The sequence below is a fragment of the Myxine glutinosa genome, chromosome 3 (assembly GCF_964187855.1).
Source record: "Myxine glutinosa chromosome 3, kmMyxGlut1.1, whole genome shotgun sequence".
Lineage (NCBI taxonomy): Eukaryota > Metazoa > Chordata > Myxini > Myxiniformes > Myxinidae > Myxine > Myxine glutinosa.
The window spans coordinates 104,464,083-104,488,893 of record NC_136263.1 but is presented as its reverse complement, the minus strand read 5'-3'; the positions used below and the strand labels follow the sequence as shown (position 1 = coordinate 104,488,893).

The following is a 24,811-nucleotide window of genomic DNA, read 5'->3' as shown; positions in this document are numbered from 1 at the left end:
AGTGGCACTTTCTCATCGCTTCCATGATGACCAATCAACAACAACAACATGCATTTTAAGGCCATTTTCCCTACTAGAGCGGGGGTTAGCCTTGCGGTCCCCATGACAATCTTCTCCATTTTGCCCTATTTTCTGCATCTCTCCTTGTTAACCCCCTTGCCCGCATGTCTTCTTCCACCGTCTTTAGCCAAGTCTTTCTCGGTCTTCCCCATCCTCTACTTACTTCTACATTTATTTCCATCACTCTTCTCAACCAGTCACTTTCATCCTTCCTCAACACATGACCAAACCATCTCAACCTGTTCCTCTTCACAGCATCCATCACATGCTCTATTCCCATCATCTTTCGCAATTCATCATTTGTCTTCCTCTCTCTCAGCGACACTCCACACATCCACCGAACCATTCGCATTTCCACCCTTTCCAGCCTTCGTTGCTGCTCTACATTCATGACCCATGTCTCACTCCCATAAATCATAACACTTCTCACACATGCAGCATACACCTTTCCCTTCAGCTTCAACGACACTCCCCTCATCATCAGCACGCCACTCAGTTCCCGAAACCTCTTCCATGCACATCTCACTCTAGCAACCGTTGCCGAGTCTGATCCACCTTCTCCATTCAGCATGTCTCCGAGGTAGCAAAATGTTTTCACACCTTCCAGCTTCACGCCGTCTCCAGGATCCAACTCAACATTTCCTCCATCTGCAGCTCCCTCTGTGCACACCTTACATTTGAATGTAGCTGCCACACTGGTTAATGACCCTCTCAGACCACTACATTTTTGATGAACCCACTCATGAGCGCACATTGTACACTGAATGGAGTTCACTCCAACACCCTTCCTACACACAGCACAGGCCACTTCCCAGTTCTTTCCACCTCACTACATGCTTTACCACTTGCCATCACCTTCGTCTTTCCGATATTCACCTTCAGACCTTTTGTCTCCATACATTCCTTCCACGTGTTCATCTTTTCCTTCAGTCCATCCATACTTTCCGCAATCAACACCAGATCATCTGCATACAACAACTCCCACGGTAAACCCTCCTTTACGTTCTGAGCCAGCACCTCGATCACAGCTACAAATAGTAGTGGACTTAGTACCGACCCCTGATGCACTCCCACCTTCACCTCAAACTCACCACTGTTCCCGTCCTTCGTCCTTACAGCTGTGCGCGCTCTTTTGTACATTGCCATCACTACTCTGATCAACCATTCCTCCACTCCTAACTTCCTCAATGCCCATGTCAATACTTTGCGTGGAACCCGATCGAATGCTTTCTCCAGATCAACAAACCCAAGAAACAACTTCTTCCTCTTCTCCATGTACTTCTCCTGCAACTGCCTCACAATGAAAAGCGCGTCTGTCATTCCTCTTCCTGGCATGAATCCAAACTGCATTTCATCGATCTTCACTTTCTTCGTTATCCTCCTCTCCAACACCCTTTCCAATACCTTCATTCCATGCTCCAATAACTTTATCGCTCGGTACGAGCCACACTCCAGAGGGTCACCTTTCCCCTTGTATAGAGGGACGAGGGTACTCAGTTCCCAAGCCACTGGAATGCGGCCTTCTTTCACCACCAGATTACAGATCTCTGTCATTCTCTTCACACCCCAACTTCCTGCTGCCTTCAACATATCTCCCACAACTCCCGTCGGCCCTCCTGCTTTTCTACCCTTCATTGCTTTTATCCCTTCCTCAACTTCCTTCTCAGTTATCTTCTCTGCCGGTCCTAAAACTGGGTTACTCTCTATGTTGCCATCCCATTCATTCTCTGTATTCAACAGCATTTCCATATATCTTTTCCATCTTCCTTTAATTCCATCTGGGTCGACAACGATTTGTCCCACTTCCTCCTTCAAGCAACTCACCCCCATCACATCACACCTCTCTTTCGCTATCTGCTTTGCAATCCTGAATACTGCTTTCTGACCCTCTTCCGAATCCAAGCGTTCTCCGAACATTTTCCTACATGCCTCCTGCGCCTTTGCTACCTCTTTCTTTGCAGCCTTCCTGGCTGCCTTATAACTTTCATGCTCTGCTGTTTCTGCTCCCGTACCCTTCGCCTTCTGCCACTCCTTAAACTTCTTCCTCTTCTCGTCAATCCTCTTTCCAACTTCATCATCCCACCACCATGTTTCCGAGTGCCTCGGTGGTCCTTTTGTCCATCCACATACCTCACCAACGGCTCCCAACAGACTAGCTTTCATTGACAACCAACCACTTTCAAGCTCAACCACATCATCGTCGACCCTACTCAGCCTCTCTTTTAATGCCTCCCTTACTGTCACCTCTTTCAACCTCCACACCAGCATTCTCGGTTGGTACTTCACGCGCCGAGCTCTCCTCGCACCTTTCACCTTTACGTCGCAGACAACCAAGTGGTGCTGTGAAACAGCCTCCTCCCCCGGGATCACCTTTGTGTCCCGGAGGTGCCCCCTATCTCGCCTACGCATCATCAGGTAGTCAACGGTTGTCGTCGACCCACCTGACGTGTATGTAACAAGCTTATTATCCTCTTTCTGGAACTGAGTATTACAAATCAACAAATCAGCTCCATCAGCAAACTCCAAAATCCTTTCACCTTCTCCATTTCTCACACCATATCCGTAACCCCCATGAACTCCGTCAAAACCATCCATACTCCTTCCCACATGTCCATTTAGGTCTCCTCCTACCACAACAACTTCCTCATCTTTCACCTTTTCCATCAGCTTCTCTATCGCACACCAGAACCTGTCCTTCTCTTCATCGCTTCGACCAACCTGCAGAGCATATCCCGAGATGACGTTCCAAGAGCTTTCCAATCATCATTTTCACCATCATCAACCTATCACTCACTCTAGTCACACTCACCACACTGTCTACAAACTCCTCAGAAAACAGGACACCAACACCATTCACGCCCTCCAGGCACCCTTGCCACACAAACTTGTATTTCTGTCCCTTCCTATCCTTCACCATTCTCACACCACTTCCCTTCCATCTCGTCTCTTGCACACAACATATGTCCACTCTTCTTCTGACCAATACTTCCACCACTTCTCCTGATCTCCCTGTCATTGTCCCTACATTCCATGTCCCAAACCTTAGAAACCGATCTCCACTTCGGGCTGTACCCTGCCCACATGTAGTTGTAATTGTCATGGTTCTCTTTTTGAGGCAATGTTTTTATGGCCGGATGCCCTTCCTGACGCCAACCCTCTTAGTCGCCTCTTACGACACGCAGGGATACGGCGTACCTATTCTTATCCAGGGTACACACTGGGAGATCTGTGAGGTCTGGGAGGTCCATCTATGGGAGATCCATATATTAAACAATACTGTATTTCATTATTTGAATAAGAACGAACTAGTGAATTATAGAGATCATTGCTGTTTAAAAATGTATTGTCCGTGAGAATAATCCATTCTGAACAATAATATGTTGTACAGTATTTTCCGCATCATAGCTTCAGGTCCACATTGCCAATAATAGACTGAAAACAGGATTAAGCCCATTCATAAGCCTTGGTTACAATGAAAGCACACTGAATGAATGAATGAATGATCGTTTTAAGGCCAATTTTCCCCGCTAAAGCGGGGGTTAGCCTTGCGGGCCCCATGACAATCATGGTTCCCTGTTTTGAGGCAATGTTTTTATGGCCAGATGCCCTTCCTGACGCCAACCTTTGGTCACGCTCTTACGATGCACAGGGATACGTCGTGTACACTGGTGTACATTATAGGAATACGGGGTGAAAAGAAAATGTCAATGCTACTGCACACTTATTTTAATACACATCAGGAGGTAAATGCTTTGTAAGTAATCTGTCTGTTCGACGGGGCCAATTAAACTAATGAATGTGGGAGGAATATGTGAATGAAAGTCCTCTCGGAAGGTGCTGAAGTGTAAAATGATCTTTTTAATGAATAATGCAAATGTGGAGTCTGTTTGCTTGTCTCCATAACAAGTCGATTGAAAAGGCAAACTTTACTGCAATTAACTTTTTTTATTTCCTCAATTGCAGCTTGTATTATAGGCCCCTCGCCTTCGTATTTCTAAATACAATCAACTGACTTGTCAATTTCACAATGAAGTCAATATTAGTAAGACAAAGACGAACAAACAACGTAGGTTGTCAACTGCAAGTTGGTGCATTCCATCTCGCATTCCTCATAATGGTGGAGTCTAAAGGTGGAGTCTGGGTACTGTTACATATTTATGTGAATGTATGTGAATTACTATTCAGGTCCTTGCTTATCAATGTGTAGTCGATTAAGGGTTGTTGTGATTAAAGGGTCAGGAGCCCTTCTGGGAAAAAGGAGACCGGAAACGGAAGAAAAAAGACACGAGGTCCGGGAGAAGCGACGATTCTTCTTCTTCCTCGCCCAGCTCCGAGGAGAGTGGGGATCGAGATTGAGCAGCGTGGAAAAGCTGCGTTCCCAAGCCCGTCTGGCGAGAGGAGTTACCGGGACGTGTAACTACCCTTTTGACACGTCAAGTTGCCGTGGGTCCGTGCACGGACCCAGCGTCCGGCACAGTTCGCCGCACCGTCTACAAGGACGCGTACGGGTCGCACTTTGGGGCCTCGCGCGCGTTGCAAGCGGCGCTTGCTTTGCCCGCTTCGCTTGGCCAGGAGGGGTGTGCTGCAGCCGTGGTTCCCGGTACGGTACGTGCCCGGTGGAAGCACGTCCGCCCGGGGTTCGTTCAACCGCCCGTGTGCGGCGAAGCCGACCATCATCTTGGTCAGGAGGGGCCCAGAGACATTGTGAGGGACAGAGACCAAAGGGGTCGTGAGTACCCAAGGGGTCAGGAGTGGGGAAAGGGGACACGTATGTAAGATGGCCATCTTAATCATCTCGGGGATTGATTGTTGATTGTGGATTGTTGATGGTTGATTGCTCGGGGAATATATCATTGATTATTCCGGATCCTTGGTGTGGGGTTTTTTCTTGGTTGGAATTCATATTGATTGCGTTACGAAAGCGCATACATAATAAATCTTTCTGGTGGAGTTCCTCTCACGGTCCGGGGGTCACCGAGACCAGGTAGTCACCGGGAGGACCACGTAACAGAATTGGGGGCTCGTCCAAATTACGATTTGCGGATTCGCAATTGGGTCTACGTCCGGGATCTAAAATTGTATAAAATAATAAAATAATATTTTTATTAATTAAAATTTATTAATTAAGTATTAATTGGTAAATATTTGGGGAAATTGGGGTAAAGTCTTGGGTGAAGGTTAACAGGTGTTAACGATAGTCACCATGGCGTTTGTGGCACAGAACTTTGCGGTAACACCGAGTGAGGCACAGTTCCGAGCGTTACTAAAGTCGGACCTCTTGAAATTGGCCAAACATTTTAACTTGGAGGTCCGAACTAATGTGAGGAAGGCGGAGTTGCAGACCACGGTGATACAATCTATGGTGGGATTAGGAACATGGGACGAGTTAGCCTGGCAGTGGCTACCCGAAGAACCAGAAGACGTTGAGCTCCGGAAACTGGAGCTGCAATTACGGAGCCAGGAATGGATCAAAGAAGAAGAAAGGAAAGCAGAAAAGGAAAGAGCAGAAGAAGAAAGGAAAGCAGAAAAGGAAAGAGCAGAAGAAGAAAGGAAAGCAGAAGAGAGGAGAGAAGAGAAACAAGCAGAGGAAAGGAGAGTGGAACGAGAACTCCAGGAAAGGTTAGCAGAAGAAGAAAGGAAAGCAGAAAAGGAAAGAACAGAAGAAGAAAGGAGAGTGGAACGAGAACTCCAGGAAAGGTTAGAAAGGATGAAAACAGAGGAAAGGAAAGCAGAAGCAGAGGAGAGGAGAGCTGCAAGGGAACTCGAAGCAGAGGAGAGAAAAGCGGAAAGGGAATTGAAGGAACGTGACATGGCGCTTCAGCAAGAAATTAAATTCAAGGAGCTGGAGTTAATGAGAGAACGGGGAGAGGTACCACCCTTGCTGACGGGGTCGACACCTAGCCAGAACACCTGGGATGTGGGCAGACATGTGAGGCTGGTTCCACCCTTCAGTGAAAAGGAAGTCGCTAAATTTTTTCCGCACTTTGAGAAAGTGGCTCGACAGTTAAACTGGCCGGAGGAGGCCTGGACCATACTAGTACAAAGTGTGCTGGTGGGAAAAGCTCAAGAGATTTATTCGGCGCTACCAATGGACCAATGTGCAGATTATGAGGTATTGAAGAAGCACATCCTCAAAGCCTATGAGTTGGTTCCGGAAGCTTACCGGCAAAAATTCAGGAATGCCAGGAAGAGGGAGAGTGAGACCCATGTGGAGTTTGCCAGAGTGAAAGAAAACATGTTTGATCGGTGGTGTGAGTCAAAAGGAGTAGGGAAAGACTTCGAAACATTGCGTGACTTGATCCTGGTGGAGGAATTTCAACAGTGTGTCCACGAGGACATCAAAGTGTACCTGCAGGAAAAGAAAGTACCGAAGTTGTGGGACGCAGCCAACATGGCAGATGATTATGCCTTAACACACCGGATAGGGGTCCACGAACCTAACTCCTCGTCTAGATCTCCGCAGGGGAGGTGGGGAACAGCAGGTGCGGAGAACGACAATACATGGCGGCGGCCTCGAGAGGATTATGGGGACAACGCGGATACCCCACCTGTTCGAAATCAGAGGGCTGCGGGCCCAAGACAAACTTATATTTCGGGGGGCCTGAGGCAGACCACGAGTTTTTCCTCCGGGCCTACTTGCGCTTTTTGCAAGAAACCTGGACACTTGATGTCCAGTTGTTACCGCATGAAAAGGGAAGACCCAGAGCAGAGTCCGACTATTACCACTCCGAATGCGATGGCAAGCGTAAGAAATCGCCCACAGAAGAGTTACCGACCATTTATTTATGAGGGGTTGGTCTCACTCAAGGGAGACGACTAATCCAAGACCGGTTAGGGTTTTGAGGGACACAGGAGCCCATCAATCCTTAATGCTTGAAGGCATTTTGCCATTGTCAAAGAGTACCGCAACGGGTGATAGTGTTCGGTTACAAGGGATCGGTGGCTGTGTTAGTGTCCCACTTCATGTCATCCATTTGGAATCCGATTTGGTGTCAGGACCGGTCACCATCGGTTTACAAGCCACGCTTCCTGTCGAGGGAGTATCTGTGATTATTGGGAATGATTTGGCCGGGGGGCAAATTTATGGTAACCCGAGGGTTGGTAAAGAGCACAGCAGGGAAAATAACACCCCACCAGCTCGGGATGGCGACAAAAGTTCCAAGTTATTTGTAGGGGGATTGAACTTCAACACAGAGGAAGAAGTTCTGACCTCTGTCTTCAACAGATATGGGCCGCTGGTGGAAGTGCGGGTGGTAAAAGACAGGGAAACGCAACGGTCAAGAGGGTTCGGCTTTGTCACGTTTGCAAGCACAAGAGACGCCAGGGAGGCAGAGAAGAATTGGAATGGTAAGGATTTGGAGGGTCGGACCATAACAGTAGGGAAGGCATTTCGTAGGCATCAAGAGGTCTACAGAAGAGGAGAACTTGGCAGTAGTTTTGGGGTTGGCAGCAGCCGATATTACTATGGAGGCTCCCAGAGTTACGGCACCTCCCGAAAAAATGAATGTCAGAGCACTGGCCGAGAAGGAGACCGCCAGTCAGGTAACGGCTGGGACAAGTGGTCCCACCGTAACTGTTAGGAGTCTGGAGAAGTTGAAGCACTATATATACGGGGGAGCCGCCGAGCCGGGGCTCCTACACGGACTAACCGTGAACGCCACGTTCTTAAAGGCGTCCAGGTAGTGAACTTTCCTGCACGGACTAACCGTGAACTCCCCGTTCTTAAAGGCGTCCATGTAATGAACTTTCCTCCCCGGACTAACCGTGAACTCCACATTCCTTAAGGCGTCCATGTAGGGAATACTCCGCTGGGCCTCCCGAAAAAGTGCTATAGAGAGGTTTAAATTTGGGGGCTTTGGTCACCACCTCTTAACCGTCAGTCAAGAGAAACTAGAAGTGGTTGACGCTTGGTCCAGAGGGAATTAATGTCGGGGATGGTGTGAAATTTTGTTGCTTTATTTTTAAGTGATGACTGTGCCCGGGGGGAACTGATGAGTTGGGGGGGGGGGGGGGTTATCTGGTTTGTTTATCCAAGTTGGCCGGCAAAGAAAGTTTTCGCTGGGTTCAAACTTTCTTTCTTGAAGGGGGGGAGTGTTACATATTTATGTGAATGTATGTGAATTACTATTCAGGTCCTTGCTTATCAATGTGTAGTCGATTAAGGGTTGTTGTGATTAAAGGGTCAGGAGCCCTTCTGGGAAAAAGGAGACCGGAAACGGAAGAAAAAAGACACGAGGTCCGGGAGAAGCGACGATTCTTCTTCTTCCTCGCCCAGCTCCGAGGAGAGTGGGGATCGAGATTGAGCAGCGTGGAAAAGCTGCGTTCCCAAGCCCGTCTGGCGAGAGGAGTTACCGGGACGTGTAACTACCCTTTTGACACGTCAAGTTGCCGTGGGTCCGTGCACGGACCCAGCGTCCGGCACAGTTCACCGCACCATCTACAAGGACGCGTACGGGTCGCACTTTGGGGCCTCGCGCGCGTTGCAAGCGGCGCTTGCTTTGCCCGCTTCGCTTGGCCAGGAGGGGTGTGCTGCAGCCGTGGTTCCCGGTACGGTACGTGCCCGGTGGAAGCACGTCCGCCCGGGGTTCGTTCAACCGCCCGTGTGCGGCGAAGCCGACCATCATCTTGGTCAGGAGGGGCCCATAGACATTGTGAGGGACAGAGACCAAAGGGGTCGTGAGTACCCAAGGGGTCGGGAGTGGGGAAAGGGGACACACGTATGTAAGATGGCCATCGTAATCATCTCGGGGATTGATTGTGGATTGTTGATGGTTGATTGCTCGGGGAATATATCATTGATTATTCCGGATCCTTGGTGTGGGGTTTTTTCTTGGTTGGAATTCATATTGATTGCGTTACGAAAGCGCATACATAATAAATCTTTCTGGCGGAGTTCCTTTCACGGTCCGGGGGTCACCGAGACCAGGTAGTCACCGGGAGGACCACATAACAGTACCATTGGTAAAAGCTGGACGGTCATCTCCAGGTTGGTGGTTGAGATACTAAATTTGCTGCCTTTTTTAATGGCACACATGTTGTTAGCCTCTCGGTATTCCAGGAACCTTTGGGGTTTTTTGATAGTGTTCTGATGCTAATGCAGGAGTTTGTACGACTACAGATATTAAACCGGGATGGCACTTGATAGAGCACATACCTCCGCCAGGCTGAACAGCTGAAGTCTAATTGTATCCCACTGATAGGCCGGATCTGGATCCGGATTTGAACCACACTCGAATCTGCTTGTTCTTGTCACCTACCCAACTCATCCACCAAGTTTTGTCATAATCCACCCACAACTTTTTGAAACATCATGATGTATTTCGTTTTTGGCTCTATCTCTAAATTATGAAGAATCGCTTAAAAAATAGAAAAATGATCGTATCGAAATCTGGATTCGGACCTACAACAAAATCGAATCCATTTGTCCTTGTGACACATCCAATCTGTCCATCAAGTTTCATCCAAATCTGTCTATACTTTGAAATATCCTGCTCACAGACTTGTGAAAACAGTTGCTCACAAACAGTTGGTGATTACTATTTCGTTAATCAGCCATCTCAAAAGCGTTTTTGTAAATGAGTCATTTTCATATATCACATAACCACATTAGCTCATTTTAAATATTTGAATGTCACAATTGCCACAATTTTTGCAGTGTTTCGCATTTTATTATAGTTTCAACATAGATGTGTGAATATTTGTATAACTTTGATTTCATAGACAAAGCAAACATTTGAGGTATTCTAAACGATATGACAATCACAACATTTCTGATTTCTGATGAGAAAATAAATGGATTTCTAATGTCACTTGATGACCGACGTATTTTTCTGTGTTGTTCAGGATGAGAAAAGCACCACAGACGCCGCTATTGCATGCAACCAAATTCTCAGCAGAACAGATCGAGGGTTGGGCAATGCCTGCCAGTTCAATGGCTGATGGTTACCTTTGGACGGGCTCTGACAGCCGGAAAACATCCTGGAACGCAAAGCCTTTCTCCAGGTTAGACTGTACCTCTTTGAATCCTTTTGCTGACATTTATCAGTGTTTTGTTTACAGTGCTCCCATCTTCCCTCACTGGCTTTAAAGGTGCAAAGAAATACAGAACATTTTTGACTTATTTGTATGAGTATCAGTTTTTTAAAAATAGAAATCGATTTCTTGTAATAAGTAATAGCTAATTTTTTTTATATAATTTTTTTCATTTCTTGGTAGAGCTCTTGCACCCTGCTAAGCCCCGCCCTAAAAAACCCCCGAATTTCACTGCTACCAGATCACATGACGTGTGACGTCACCTCCAGAACAAAGGCCATGCCATCTCGATTCGCTATGCTTCGGCCCGTGATCCGTTCCGTGTAATTTGTATGTACTCTACTTTTGATTTGCAATCGTCGAGTTATTCCAAAGTTCATCGGTTAATAAACAGCGAAAATGCCTGCAAGGTGCCTTGTTGCAGGTTGCAACAACACAACAAAAGATGGAGTTAGTCTTCACCTTTTTCCTAAGGATGCAAATCTGCGGAAAATATGGACGGGAAAGGTAAGATTGACGAGGTCAAACTGGCAAGGACCAAGTGATTCCAGCGTTATATGTAGCGCACACTTCAGCGATAGTGACTACGACAGTGGCCTGTACTCAGAATTTAACATCAGAAAGTTGAGATGGCTCAAGCCTGATGCCGTTCTGGTAATTAAGTGCAGAATTAAGCCCAACACAGAGAAAAAAAAGAAGTGGAAGAACAGCAGCTGAGAAACGGAAAAGAATGAGGGTAAGTGTTGACTGGATACAATGTAGATATCATCATCAATCATGACCGTATAATTCGTTCACGCTCACGTACTACTCGTACTAATAACTAAGGCAGCTGCAGGCAAGGCGAGGCGAGGACTGAGCTGAGCTGCCTTTGTACCCTGCCTGGCTGGCCTGGGCCTGGGTACAGACAGTCTACAGATAGCCATCACCCTCACTCCATTCCAGTCAGTGTTCATGCCACACACTTTCAGACAATTAAAAAAATTAATTAGTGAAATTAACGTAGACCTTACTGGCGTGTTTGAATTGATTAATTGGATCGGCATACGAGCTCGAGATAAGCAAATGCACGTGGAGCGTGCTTGCGAGCGAGCTGCGTTCTGGAGGTGACGTCACATGGATTACGTCATCGGCTTTGAGGTATGGGGCAGAATCTTTAGGGGCGTTCCCAAGTGGTTTGCTTTTCTTTCATTTTTAATGTTTCAGAGTGAATATAACAAAAAATCAATGCCATATTTGAATTCACCATAAAAAGACTCATTTAGATGACATCAAATGCATTTTGAGCGAGATTCCGTGGCTGGGAACATTTAAGAAATCACTTTTTGAGCAAATATATACAGTATTACAATGATGGAATAATCAGATGTGATAAAAAAAAAAGTCACAGCAATGCCTGGACTCTTAGATTTCTGATGAGGTTTCTATAATAAAAATATATAATCTAAAATAAAAAATAAAAAAAGGATTATATATATATATATATATATATATTATCTATATATAAATGGAGCCAGGTTTCTCCCTCTGTAATGCTTTATTCTAAAGAGTTTCTGCTGGCCTAGAATAATACGAATGGTACCTTTGGAAAGCTAATAATTAATCGATGAGTCATACCTGCTAATATATAATCGAACAAAAATTTTATCCTTTCATGACATTTACTTTGTTTACAAAGCCATTGTTTTCCTGATTCAAGAAGAAGCAGGACCACACGCTTCAATGTAGCGGTTCCAACGGTAACATTTATTATTCTACGAAAGCAACATCCCTTTATAAGGACACGGGAAGAGCACAAAAAGGAAATATAGTAATACTTCTCAAAGCTATACAAAAATAGATAAAAGTACATGGAAGGAGCACACAAACAACAACCACAGCCACGTCGACGACAAATAAGTGTTGTAAAATATACTTTTTTGTGTGTTTTACTTCATTATACATCCTCAAAGACACTCAGTTCTGAACGAACGTCTGCTGCAAAGGACTTGTCTGGCTGATGGTATAGCAGGAATTTCAAGTGAAAAAAAACCTTCACTCGGTATATCGAACAAAGAACCAATGACGATGGACCCCAGGGAGCAGGTGAAATCACAACTGTATAGCCTGCTTGGGGCCCCCGAACTTCTTCATAGACCCTGGGAGTAGGTGGGATCACATCCGCAGAACTCACCTGTCACCATGGAATACATATGGGGCATCTTGCCACAATTTTCCGGATGGGCATAATGTCCTGCTTCGCTCTAAAATAGTACTGCAGGTCAAGAAACTCAGTTGTAAACTCAGCAATTCTCTCGTTAAGTTATTAATGACCTTCAATATGGCTATATTCTATAAATTAGTGACATTTTTCTTTATTGTTGTCATTATTTACTTATTTCCTTGGCAGGTACATGCCAAGGACCAATAAATGTCCAGTGCCACCTGTTCATGAGGAGCTCCCAATTGTAAGCTTGTTATGGAGCCTTCCATATTGGCTATTTTCTTGGCCAGGCAGTACACGCTCACATGAGCTGTACCAATTTTTACGGCGTAGCCCATAGGGCAAAGCAGTCAAGAACATTGTTTATCTGTCCGTATGTATTTATGTCCCCTCAAACATATACCAATCAGAGCTGAGGATCTGGTCACATGGCAGGGTGATTTGATTACGTCTGATGTCATTACGGCGTACAACGGCTGACTCTACACTCCGGCATTTTGATTCCGATGTCGTTGAGGCCGAACATATCGGCGAACCTGTCATATCGCAATCGCCATGCTCTAACTTTATGTTTTTCATTCAGTGTGAAACACAAACAAACCAATAGATTGTTAAAATGATCTTCAAATATCGAATGCATCGACGTTACGGATCTTCCAACGACACAGTACGTATCGGCCTTAGGCTTCATGCCTTTATGACTCACCTTTAGGCCGCTTCTGACAAATTAACCCAGGTTTCTTAATACAGTAGTGTTGTTTTCGTAATAATAATAATAGCGTTAATACCAATAATATAGTAAATATAATCATAACACTGCAATCCCTTTGTCGTTATTGCAAAGTTTCTAGATTGAAGCGGTGTATGGTTCATGAATCTATGATAAGCGGTGCACGGGACTAATAACGCGGAAGTAAGGAATTTGCCTCAGTTTTTTTTTTAGTAATATCATTTTCATAATAATGATAACGTAACGTTGATATAAAAGTAAATCTAATCGTAACACTAATCCCTTCGTAGTGACTGCAAAGTTACTGGAGGTTAAAATATTGTTACGGACGCGGTTTAGATGTTATTTACCGAGCGGTGGTATTGCCGCGACCGAACAGTTATTCCCCGACTAGATTCCACCCAGACGTTGACCAAATCGCGCTATGCCAAATCAATGATGGAAAGGACGCGCCGACTGGGAAAGAGGAAACGACGCAAGGGGTACAGTTCTCAAGACCTCCGGAGGAGGGTATAATTACAGTGGTGGAGAAAAGGGGGTAGATTACACGGCAGAGTGACGTAAAATACACAGAAGAGATGGGCACTTAAATACAATCTTATCTATTCCCGGACAGACCACAGACAAACGGAACAAGGCTGACTTACACAGGGATTGATGGCAGGGAGGGACAGGTAGTTCGATGGCACAAGGTGCACCTTGGCTCGGGGACAGGATAAAGCACAGTCCAGTCCAGAAGATGCGGGGAGGCCTCACAGCGCTCGGAGGGTACGTCTTGCTTGCTCCAAGCTCAGCGCGCATCTGACGTCACCTCCCTCTCCCTGCGCATGCTCAGCGGGGAGTGACACGCCCTCGGCTGGTTGGCTCCGCCCCACTGGGGCCGGTCCGCCGCTTCCATTGGGTGCGGGGGTTACCGGGCTCCGCCCTTGACGAGGAGCTGACAGGGAGCCCCTATTTGGTAACCCCGTCGAGCACATGCTCGATGGCGGCTCATTGGGACGGCCTGGTGCCCTCCCAACACCCCCTACCAACCAAGCCGGAGTGAGGACGCGCACTTCCCGTGCCCGCCGCTGCTGTTGTTGTTGTTGTTGTTGCTGAACCGTGAGGAAGAGCTGCGGGGAGGTATTGGGAGGTCCTAAACTTCCTAACGGTGCCATACAATCACATTCTGGTGCAACGAAGGGTCAGAATTAATGGAAACGAGTCCTTAACTGACATAGACTAAGAATAACTAGCAAGATGTCCTATAGTTGTCTTACATGAGATGCGGTGAACCTGGGCACGACATTTAATGGGGGAAATAGGGGGAGGTCGGGTCTACAGAGTGTTGTTTACAGAAAATGGGACTAGGGAATGGGGGATTGGGGATAGTTGGGAAGTATTGAGGAAATAGGGGAATATTTACAAGCGGATATGGATGGATGCAAATCCCATATCTGCAACATTGCACCCTTCTCTACCTCGGGGCGTCCCGACCCGATAAATTTTTACCTACTTTAGTGTGGCACTCAGATGTAGTTCCCTCTACTATTAACTCAACCCTGAGTGCGACAGTTTTACAGATGTTCACAAATGAGTAAATATGTCCCCCTGCGACTTTGCACCCTTCTCCTAACAGAAACACACCCACAGGATAACCGAATCGCGGAAAGCATCCTCAAACTAAACATACAGCCAGTAGGGAGCATTATTTATACAACACTGATATTTACACTACGATCCAGGACCTGTTCTTTGAGGAACACATGCAGATGTTATGCATAGGGAGAGCACGCATGCCAGCATCGATACACCAACCCACGAGTGCCCTGTGGCCCTACGGCCTTTAATAATGTGCAGAGCACCCCGTCCAAGCACCAAAAGCACCACCCCATTTCGCACAGTCAGCACCATCCGGTGCACCAATAAAGTGTTCATAAAAATGCACAATTAAGTGTCCGTGGTCACCGGGGGTGTCGCAGCCGGCCGATGTTCTGCCGCTGGTCTTGCCTTCTTGGAGTGCACTTGGCCTTCTGGCTTCTTTAGAAATAAAGAAAGGCGCCAACCGCGTCCATTTCTTAATTGTGGCCGTCAGGGGGCCAACTAAAAGTGGTTCACCTGTATGGCATAGGTGCCACGTTGACCCAGAGGTCCATCCACGGGTGGTGCTTGACCGCAAAAGAACTGCGGTCCATTGTGGGCGGCCACAAAAATTGCGGTCCATATGGTGTATCGATCCAGGCAGCAAGCAGCGGAAGTACAGGCCCACAACTGCGGAGCCAGCACCTCTCTCTCCTCTCTCTCTGCCCCAAAGCCAGATCCTCGGAGGTGGGAGACAAAATAAGACAAGTGAGTAAGGTGGTAAGGGCGCAAAAGTGCACGCAATACAAGGTAATGCACACTGGGGGCACATGGGAACCAGGTGAGACAGGTACGTTCCTACCGTATGCCCCCCCACCCACCAGGTAACCTACATTGCCCCTCCCTTACCCCTTACTGTATCCACAAAACACAACACTACCCATAAACATCTACTTTACACATCAACAACGTCCCTACTGTCTTCCCCGTTCCTCCCATAAACCAAATTCGTCTTCTCTCCCTCCTAACCAATCAAATTTGCCATTTCCAACTCTCATCAAAATCTGCCATCTCCAACTCAACATCAAAATCTGCCATCACCAATTCATCATCAGTCCCTCCTAAGGAGGGAGAGATGGAATCACCCCAATGTCTTATCCACGTCGTGATGCGTCTCACAAATCCAAACAGCAATTCTCATTTCCTGCAACACAAAACAAAGAAAACAGGTGTGGAGTCATCATCATCACCTCAGGCAAGTGGCTGCGTATGGTGCGACAGGTTCATCAATCCTAACTATTTCCTAAATGACTTTAACAACTTTACATTACCCGGGGTCTTTCTCCTGCCAAACCATTGGCCCACTTACACTATGGGTTCTAAAAACCAATTCCCATTGACCAAACTGTGGTGCTTCTCAAGTTGGGGTCTCACTCTCCCGATTCATTACTCGGTGCCCCCGCACAATTTCGGTGGCTGGGTCGTGTGACGCTCCTAGCTGGTCCGCCCACCTGCACACCTCCACCACTGTTGTTGCCTACCGAGCTCACCTGCTCCTCACCCTAACCTAACTAACTGGGGAAGGCCCTCTCGCACTCTCACCCCCTCAGTGCCCTCTCTGGCACGGGCTGCCCGATCCACACCGGGGATCCTCAGGCACCCACTGACACTAACGGCTCCCAGAGCCCACCTGCGGCCTCACCTGGCCGACATCTAACAGTGGCGGAGTGCCCAACCATTCACACTCATACTAACAGGCCACACGACCAGCCAATTTCACCACACCAATGCACCCATCCACAATACCATTCTGCAACCGCACCACAAATGCCAATATCCAACCACAATTTACCTATACCTTCTAACTACTCTTTAAACTACCCTCCCCGGGTACTCGTGAAAGGGGTCCACTCTTCCCCCATCCACACCTTCGCACCATGCACACCACTCCGTACCACTTACTCCAACTCTCTCCACACCACTCATTCTCTGCTCCATATATTCCACACACCTGTACTTGCACACCTGTGCTCTCATACTTGGTGCCGCCTGCACCCTTCTCTCCCCCAAGCGCATTCGCGCTGATCCACAACACTCACTACTCATACACTGCTCCACACGCCTGTCCAGTTCTCACACAGCATCATCTCATCTAACTACTCCCCTCTGAAACTTGCGCTTCCCAGTCGTCCCTTTAAACTATTGCGCTCCCTCGTCATTATCATCCACTCTAATCTACCTGCGTCCCCTCTACAGGTATCCTTGTCACTAACTAACCTTAACGTTACCTAATGTCATCTTCGCTAGATCCCTACACACAATATCCTAACCCACCCGGGCTAGTTTTCACTGCCATACACCCCATAATCTATAGCGCATTTGCCCCCAGTTTGTGAGGGATGACAGAGTTGCCATCCCACCACATCGGGCATCTCCCACTACCAATTTTGCACATCAAATTTCAACAAATCAAAAATTTGCCAATCACTACCCATCATCTGCCAATCATTACTGCCAATCCTTTGCCAATCATCAAATTTTGTTTTTCTAATTTCGGGGCCAAAACACTATCCTCGTCATTACAGTCTACTTACTAATGCCTCTCGGTGCGCCAATTCACTTCTAAAGCTCGGCTTCGTACAGCCAAGCCATGAATGCGGGTTGTTTGGTGCCGGCGGCTGGATACGTCCCGCATTCGGTGCAGGGAAGGAGGTTTACCCGGGCCGAGGTCCCACGCACCATCTCGGCACGGAGCCATCCCATGGCCCGATCTCGACCTGCCGGAATGCCTCCACAAAAAGTGATCGCCATGACGACCCTTCCTATCGGGCTGCCCGCTCCGCCTAGTGGAGCACGGACGCGGCCGTTCAAAGCGAGGCCCAGCGTGGATCGCGTACGGCGGTCCTTTCGAACCCGCCGTGGCTCGGATCCCTGCTCGTTCTCGCGGCACGCGAAGCCCGGCACGCACCGAGGGCCCGATTCGGCTATAAGTCGCTCTAACCGCTAACCCGGTTACCGTCGATGCCTCACCTGCATGCTTACACGCATACGCTACCCCTTTCTTGCTCATACATCCAGCCGTTTCCCTGCTCTTGGTCATTGCACCTTCTCTTACACACCCAGGTACACTCATTCCACTCACAGACTTGGTCACACACCTGACCACTGAACACCTTGGCACACATTCGTCGCTCGCACACCTCACCAACACACCTCTTCGCGCCCCCTCCTCGGTCACCTCCTCTGTGACAATCACAGGTGTGCTCTCACTCGCACACCCAACCACGTGCCTCACTACCAATTCCAGCGTGCATTCCCACACACGCTCTACCATTCCAGGTGTGCTTCCTTTCTCACCTGTCACAACCAACTCACGCTCCGTGTCACTCTTACTACTCTCACCTCCACTCTTGACAGCGCACTCACCCTTACTCTCGACAGCGCACTCTTTCCTCATGCACCCGTCCGTTACACACCTTTCTCGCACACACTCTCCCGTTACACCCTCTGTAACACTCACCACAGGTGTACACTCTTCCTTACTTTTGACAGCGCACTCTTTCCCCATGCACCCCAGAGTCGGACTTTCTCGCACACCTCCTTTTTCGCACACCAGACCTGTCGCACACTTCACCAACGGCCTCTCACGAACACCCGGGTCCATCTCGACCCCCAAGCTTATTAAATCACCTGGCGCATCATACGCACGACCATATTGGTCACCACTTACACCGGGTCCTCTTTCTCTTCGCTTCTCCTCCATCACCTGCGAATCCCTCATCCGGTTAATGAGCACATCATCACGATCCGAACACAGACTTTGGACCAATTCTTTTACTTCCTCCTTTATCTCTTTCTTATCCTCTCTCCGTCGCTTCTTAATTTCGCTCACCCCTTCTTCCACTTCTTCTAATTTCTGCTTCACCTCCTTCATCTCCTCGTGCGCCCCCTTAAGTTCTTCCTCTAACTCCACCTTATTTTTTTCTATGTGCCCCCGCACCTCCCGCTCTTTAACCTCCATCACCTCTACCACCTTGTTCATTTTCCTCGTCAGGTCCTCATGTACCGTCTGACACTCTTTTTTAATTACCCCTACGTCCTTTTTCATCTCCTTCTGTGTCGATTTTAAACCCTCTATTACCGCTGTGTTCTTCTTTACCTCGTCCCCCAACTCCTTTTGTCCCACTGTCAGTTGTTCTACTCCCAGCGTCAACTCCTCTATACCACCTTGCAATTTTACAGTCCCCTTTCTCACCTCCTTCTCCATGCGCTCCTCACAGTGCCTCACCTCCTCGCGCACTCCTCCGACCTCCTCACTCACACCTCTTCTGATCTCCTCTCCCATCACTTGCATCTCCTGCCCAGATGCCACCCTCATCTGCTCCATTTCCTCCCTGTGAGCATCCAATTTAGTTTCTACCACCATTCTGACCCCCTCTATCTGCTGCCCCATTTTTTTAACTTCCCTTTCCGCTTGGTCCCTCATGTCCCTCAATTTGCCTTCCATACTATTTTCTAACCCCTCTAACCCCTTTTCCATCCCTTCCATTTGATTCTCTTGAGCGGCCATTCTGTTTTCTACCCTCGTTAACCCCTCCTGTATTTCCCCTAATCTATTGTCTAATCCCTCTATTCTACTCCCTAACCCTCCGATCTGGGCCCCCATGTCCTCCCTCAATTTCTCGCTATTGGACCCCATCCTTTGTTCTAACCATTGGCTATTGGCCCCCATGTCCTCCCTTAGTTGCTTGCCCATTCTTTGTTCCAATTGTTCACTATTCTGGGCCATAAGGGCCTTCATTTGTATTAAAAAAAGGTTCAAATCCACCAGCGGCGCTGCTACGGTCGCGGCACGGTCGCCGTAGCCATCTGCGAGGCGCCATTTTGCGCGCCCGTAACCTCGTGCGCGAGGACGCCATTTTGCGAACCTGCCGCCCTCACTGCTTCGCTCTCCTCATGTCCCTCAATTTGGTCCTGGATCGACCCTGCCTCACTCTCCTCTACCGGAACCCAGCCGTCTTGATCTCCCATAGCGCGACTTTCAAAATTCGGGTTTTTTGTAAAACAAAATCAAATTTCGGTGACTTATAATTTTGAGCGCGTTAAGCGCGCTTCGGGTCCGTATCTCACTCCCGACACCAATTGTTACGGACGCGGTTTAGATGTTATTTACCGAGCGGTGGTATTGCTGCGGCCGAACAGTTATTCCCCGACTAGACCCCGATTCCACCCAGACGTTGACCAAATCGCGCTATGCCAAATCAATGATGGAAAGGACGCGCCGACTGGGAAAGAGGAAACGACGCAAGGGGTACAGTTCTCAAGACCTCCGGAGGAGGGTATAATTACAGTGGTGGAGAAAAGGGGGTAGATTACACGGCAGAGTGAGGTAAAAGACACAGAAGAGATGGGCACTTAAATACAATCTTATCTATTCCCGGACAGACCACAGACAAACGGAACAAGGCTGACTTACACAGGGATTGATGGCAGGGAGGGACAGGTAGTTCGATGGCACAAGGTGCACCTTGGCTCGGGGACAGGATAAAGCACGGTCCAGTCCAGAAGATGTGGGGAGGCCTCACAGCGCTCGGAGGGTACGTCTTGCTTGCTCCAAGCTCAGCGCGCATCTGACGTCACCTCCCTCTCCCTGCGCATGCTCAGCGGGGAGTGACACGCCCTCGGCTGGTTGGCTCCGCCCCACTGGGGCCGGTCCGCCGCTTCCATTGGGTGCGGGGGTTACCGGGCTCCGCCCTTGACGAGGAGCTGACAGGGAGCCCCTATTTGGTAACCCCGTCGAGCACATGTTCGATGGCGGCTCATTGGGACGGCCTGGTGCCCTCCCAACACCCCCTACCAACCAAGCCGGAGTGAGGACGCGCACTTCCCGCGCCCGCCGCTGCTGTTGTTGTTGTTGTTGTTGCTGAACCGTGAGGAAGAGCTGCGGGGAGGTATTGGGAGGTCCTAAACTTCCTAACGGTGCCATACAATCACATTCTGGTGCAACGAAGGGTCAGAATTAATGGAAACGAGTCCTTAACTGACTCCTTAGTCTATGTTGGGACTTGTTTACAGAAAAAAAAATTCCGTGCAGATTACATGGGGTGTACTTACTTTTTCACATGACTGTACATCTTTTGAGGGGGAGTGGGTGCGGGATGAAGCAGGAAAAGGACGGGGGAGGGGGAGGTGAGGGGAGAGGGAGGGGAAAGATATACTACATATACATCCTTTGGGGGGTGGGGGGAGTGGCTGTAACGGGCCCCTCCGTTTTGGGGGAGGGCGGAAGGGAAGGAGGAAAACTTTTCCCGTGCAGTGGTTTTTTCGTGCAGAAAATTTTCCGTGCAGAAAACTTTCTGTTGTTTACAGAAAATGGGACTAGGGAATGGGGGATTGGGGATAGTTAGGAAGTATTGAGGAAATAGGGGAATATTTACAAGCGGATTTGGATGGATGCAAATCCCATATCCGCAACAATATTGTTACGGATCGTGGTTTAAGATGTTACTTACCGAGCGGTGGTATTGCCGCGACCTAACAGTTATTCCCCGACTAGACCCCGATTCCACCCGACGTTGACCAAGTAGCGCTATGCTAAATCAATGATTTGGAAAGGACACAACGACTGGGATAAATGAAACGACACAAGGGGTACAGTTCTCAAGACCTCCGGAGGAGGATATAATTAGTGGTGGAAAAGAAGGGTAGATTACAAGGTAATGAGGGAAAGACACAGAAGAGATAGGCACTTAGTTACAGTCTTATCTTATCCCCGACAGACCACAGACAAACGGGACAAGACTGACGTTCACAGGGATTGATGGCAGGGAAGGACAGGCAGTCGATAGCACAAGGTGCACCTTGGCTCAGGGACAGGATACAGCTCGGTCCAAAAGATGCAGGGAGGTGTCACAGCGCTCGGAGGTGGCGTCCTTCTCGCTTCAAGTTCAGCGCGCATCTCACGTCACCTCCCTCTTCCTGCGCATGCTCAACGGGGAGTGACACGCCCTCGGCTCGTTAGCTCCGCCCCAGATGGGATCGGTCCGCCGCTTCTATTGGGTGCGGGGGGTTACCGGGCTCCGCCCTTGACGAGGAGCTGACAGCGAGCCCCTACGTGGTAACCCCGTCGAGCACACGCTCGATGGCGGCTAACCAAGCCGGAGTGAGGACGCGCACTCCCCGCGCCGCCGCCGTTGTTGTTGTTGTTGTTGTTGTTGTTGCTGAACCGTGAGGAAGAGCTGCGGGGAGGTATTGGGAGGTCCTAAACTTCCTAACGGTGCCATACAATCACATTCTGGTGCAACGAAGAGTCAGAATTAATGGAAACGAGTCCTTAACTGACATAGACTAAGAATAACTAGCAAGATGTCCTATAGTTGTCTACGTGAGATGCGGTGGACCTGGATGCGACATTTAATGGGGGAAATAGGGGAAGGTCGGGTCTACAGAGTGTTGTTTACAGAAAATGGGACTAGGGAATGGGGGATTGGGGATAGTTGGGAAGGATGAGGAAATAGGGGAATATTTACAAGCGGATATGGATGGATGTAAATCCCATATCCGCAACAATATATTATCTTCTATAATCTATATACTAAAGTAGCGGAAGTTTTGTGTCCAGCCGGCACGCTACGTCATGACGTCTATGATGTCATTACGACCGACGGCTGACTCCACTGACTGACATTTAAATTTACTCGTTCACCTGCTCACTATGGGAGTGGCAGGAAGGGTCATTCCTCTTTGGGGTATATAGAATTCAGTCGATCTATGGTCAGGTCTCAAGAACATTGGGTGTGTGTTCATTTACCAAGTTTCTTGTGGAGAGATCGCCAAGTTGTTTAAGCATTCGAGCAAGCACTCCATTCAAAACCCTTAAGGAATGGCTGGCTTACTCAGTAGATGTAAGTAGTGGGGTACCACTGTCCCCTGAGTTACCCCACTACTTGCATCCTCCCAGATAGACGTCCTCACACTCACAGGCACTCTTTGCTTGCTATCACCAAGCCAGTTTCCAATCCAGTTAACTACCTGACCAGCTACCTTGCAAGCCCTCATCTTATATCTAACAACCTTCTCTGTGATGCCTTGTCAAATGTCTTCTGAAAGTCGGGATACACTACATCTACTGCATTTCCCTCATCAACCCAATCAGAACCTGCTTATAGAACGGCAATAAATTTGTTTAACATGATCTCACTTTAGTAAATCCGTGATGACTACCTGTAGTTCGTTTCAAATTAAGCAAATGGTTCCCTATCTGTTCCTTATACCAGACTCTGTGGCAATTGTGGCATAATGGTTTGATAATCTGTTCTGAGTCTTGGAGGTCGGCAGTTCGAACCCTGGCCGAGTCATATCAAAGAATTGAAAAGAATTGAAAAATGGTACGTGCTATTTCCTTGCTTCATGGTAAGTAAGCATTTAAAAAAGGATAGAGCACGGTTAAACCACCACAAGTTGGTTATAATAGCGCAGGCCTTGATGGGCCTAATGGCCCCACCCGCTGCAATCACAACCAACAGTGTTCCCGGCCAGCAACCTGACAAAACGTCCTCCAACATTTCATCAATAACGCCCACCCTCTCACCTCTAAAACAACACAAAACTCTATATTTGGAGTCCACATATTCAATGCCCTCGTCCCCAACAAAACGATGTCCCTTGCCTCCCTCTCTCCCATTCCCACCTGACGTCCACTATCATGTACACATGCATCACTGCCCCCATCATTTGCGTTATCCTTGTGCACACTCACATCACTCCCATCACTTCCTGCGTCCACAGCACTCCCAATACTGATCACACCAACTGCAACCCCAACACCATCACCCCGTTTGAAATCTCCTCGACTGCAGTACCCTTACTCAGACAGGCCACCACCCTATCTTCACTTGCACTCACACTCTCACCCACACCCACTGCACCGAGACTGGTGACGTAAACAATCACAAACAGTCTGTCGCCCGCCCAATCCACACTTCCAACACCAGCAGCACACTGCACCCCTCGTTGGAATCACACCCCCACCAACACAATCAACACATGTGTAGTGAAAATATACCAAAGGTGAACCCGGGAGTGATGCTCGCTTAAACCACCGAGGGGCGTCTATAAGACCCTGGACATCCACGACGCTGAGCCACTCCTGTGACATTTACTATGACTTGTAGTCTTGAATGGTACGTACCCGCACATATATGCTAGACTCGCTTGCTTTGACTATTATTATCGAGCCTTTCTGTCTGATGCCAAGATCCTGATATCTATTGCATGATTGTATTTTACAGGATGATGCCAAAGATCTAATTGTGATTAAACCTACCTATGGGACAAAGTTGTGGACCTGATTGATTTCCACGACATTTAATCACAATTAGATCTTTTGCATCATCCTGTAAACGGAGCGTGGTGAGCCTCAGAACGGAGCGTGGTGTACAACAGGTATCTGCTCTCAACGCGGCGTCAACAGCCCACCGAGTCGATTGATCGCTTCGCCCAGGAGCTGCGACACCTACTTGCGGACAGTACACAAGAGGTACGTACGCACGAGCAAGTCCAGGACGATCTTGTCTGAGATGCTTTGTCTCTGGGATCAGCTCTTCGGTTCTGAGGCTCAGACTTTTGGAGACAGCTGACCTGACGTTCACGGAGGCACTACGGGTGGCCCACGTCTACACTGAGGCCCGGGAACAATCTACCGCCTATGACCACACATGAGTCGTTGCGGGGACTTCTCAACTCGCGCGACCGGAGAGGGCTACCGCCGAGAATACGGGAGCGGACTCGACTATGGCGGAGCCCCTGGCCGCTCCCGAGGAGGACTCGGATTCCGGCTTGGCGGCAGCCACGGCGGCCAGGCCAAGGCCTGAACGAAACGCGACGTGTTACTTCTGTGGCAATCGACAGCATCCCAGGTCGGCGTGTCCAGCTCGGGAAGCAATATGCCATTTGTGTTCGACTAAAGGACATTTTGCAAAAGCCTGCAGGAAGACCGCGCGGGGCATACGAGCTCGCGCGACCTTGAATGGGCTTATCGCCGAGCCAACGGACCGGCACAGAGCGGGGCGCCTCACCCGGCTTTGATGAGCGGTCCTCCTCCTCGTGGGCCCCTGGCTGCACGCTCGTCCTTGGTGAGATACATCTGGCCGCCAAAACAAATGGCGCGAACACGACCGGCCGCGGAGCGACCGTCCTTTGACTGGCATCCGAACGCCCTCCTCAAA

The 24,811-nt window shown here is 48.6% G+C and overlaps 1 protein-coding gene across 2 annotated transcripts in view; it reads left to right on the top strand.

Annotated features, from left to right (window-relative positions):
• Positions 1–24,811, top strand: part of LOC137423302 (uncharacterized) — a 90,645-nt gene that overhangs the window by 30,971 nt on the left and 34,863 nt on the right. For both annotated transcript variants that reach the window (XM_078774369.1, XM_078774368.1), the window contains exon 2: positions 9,904–10,062. In XM_078774369.1, coding sequence (XP_078630495.1) covers positions 9,905–10,062 — 158 coding nt within the window. In that variant the 5' untranslated portion in view covers position 9,904. The remainder of the gene's footprint in view (positions 1–9,903; positions 10,063–24,811) is intronic.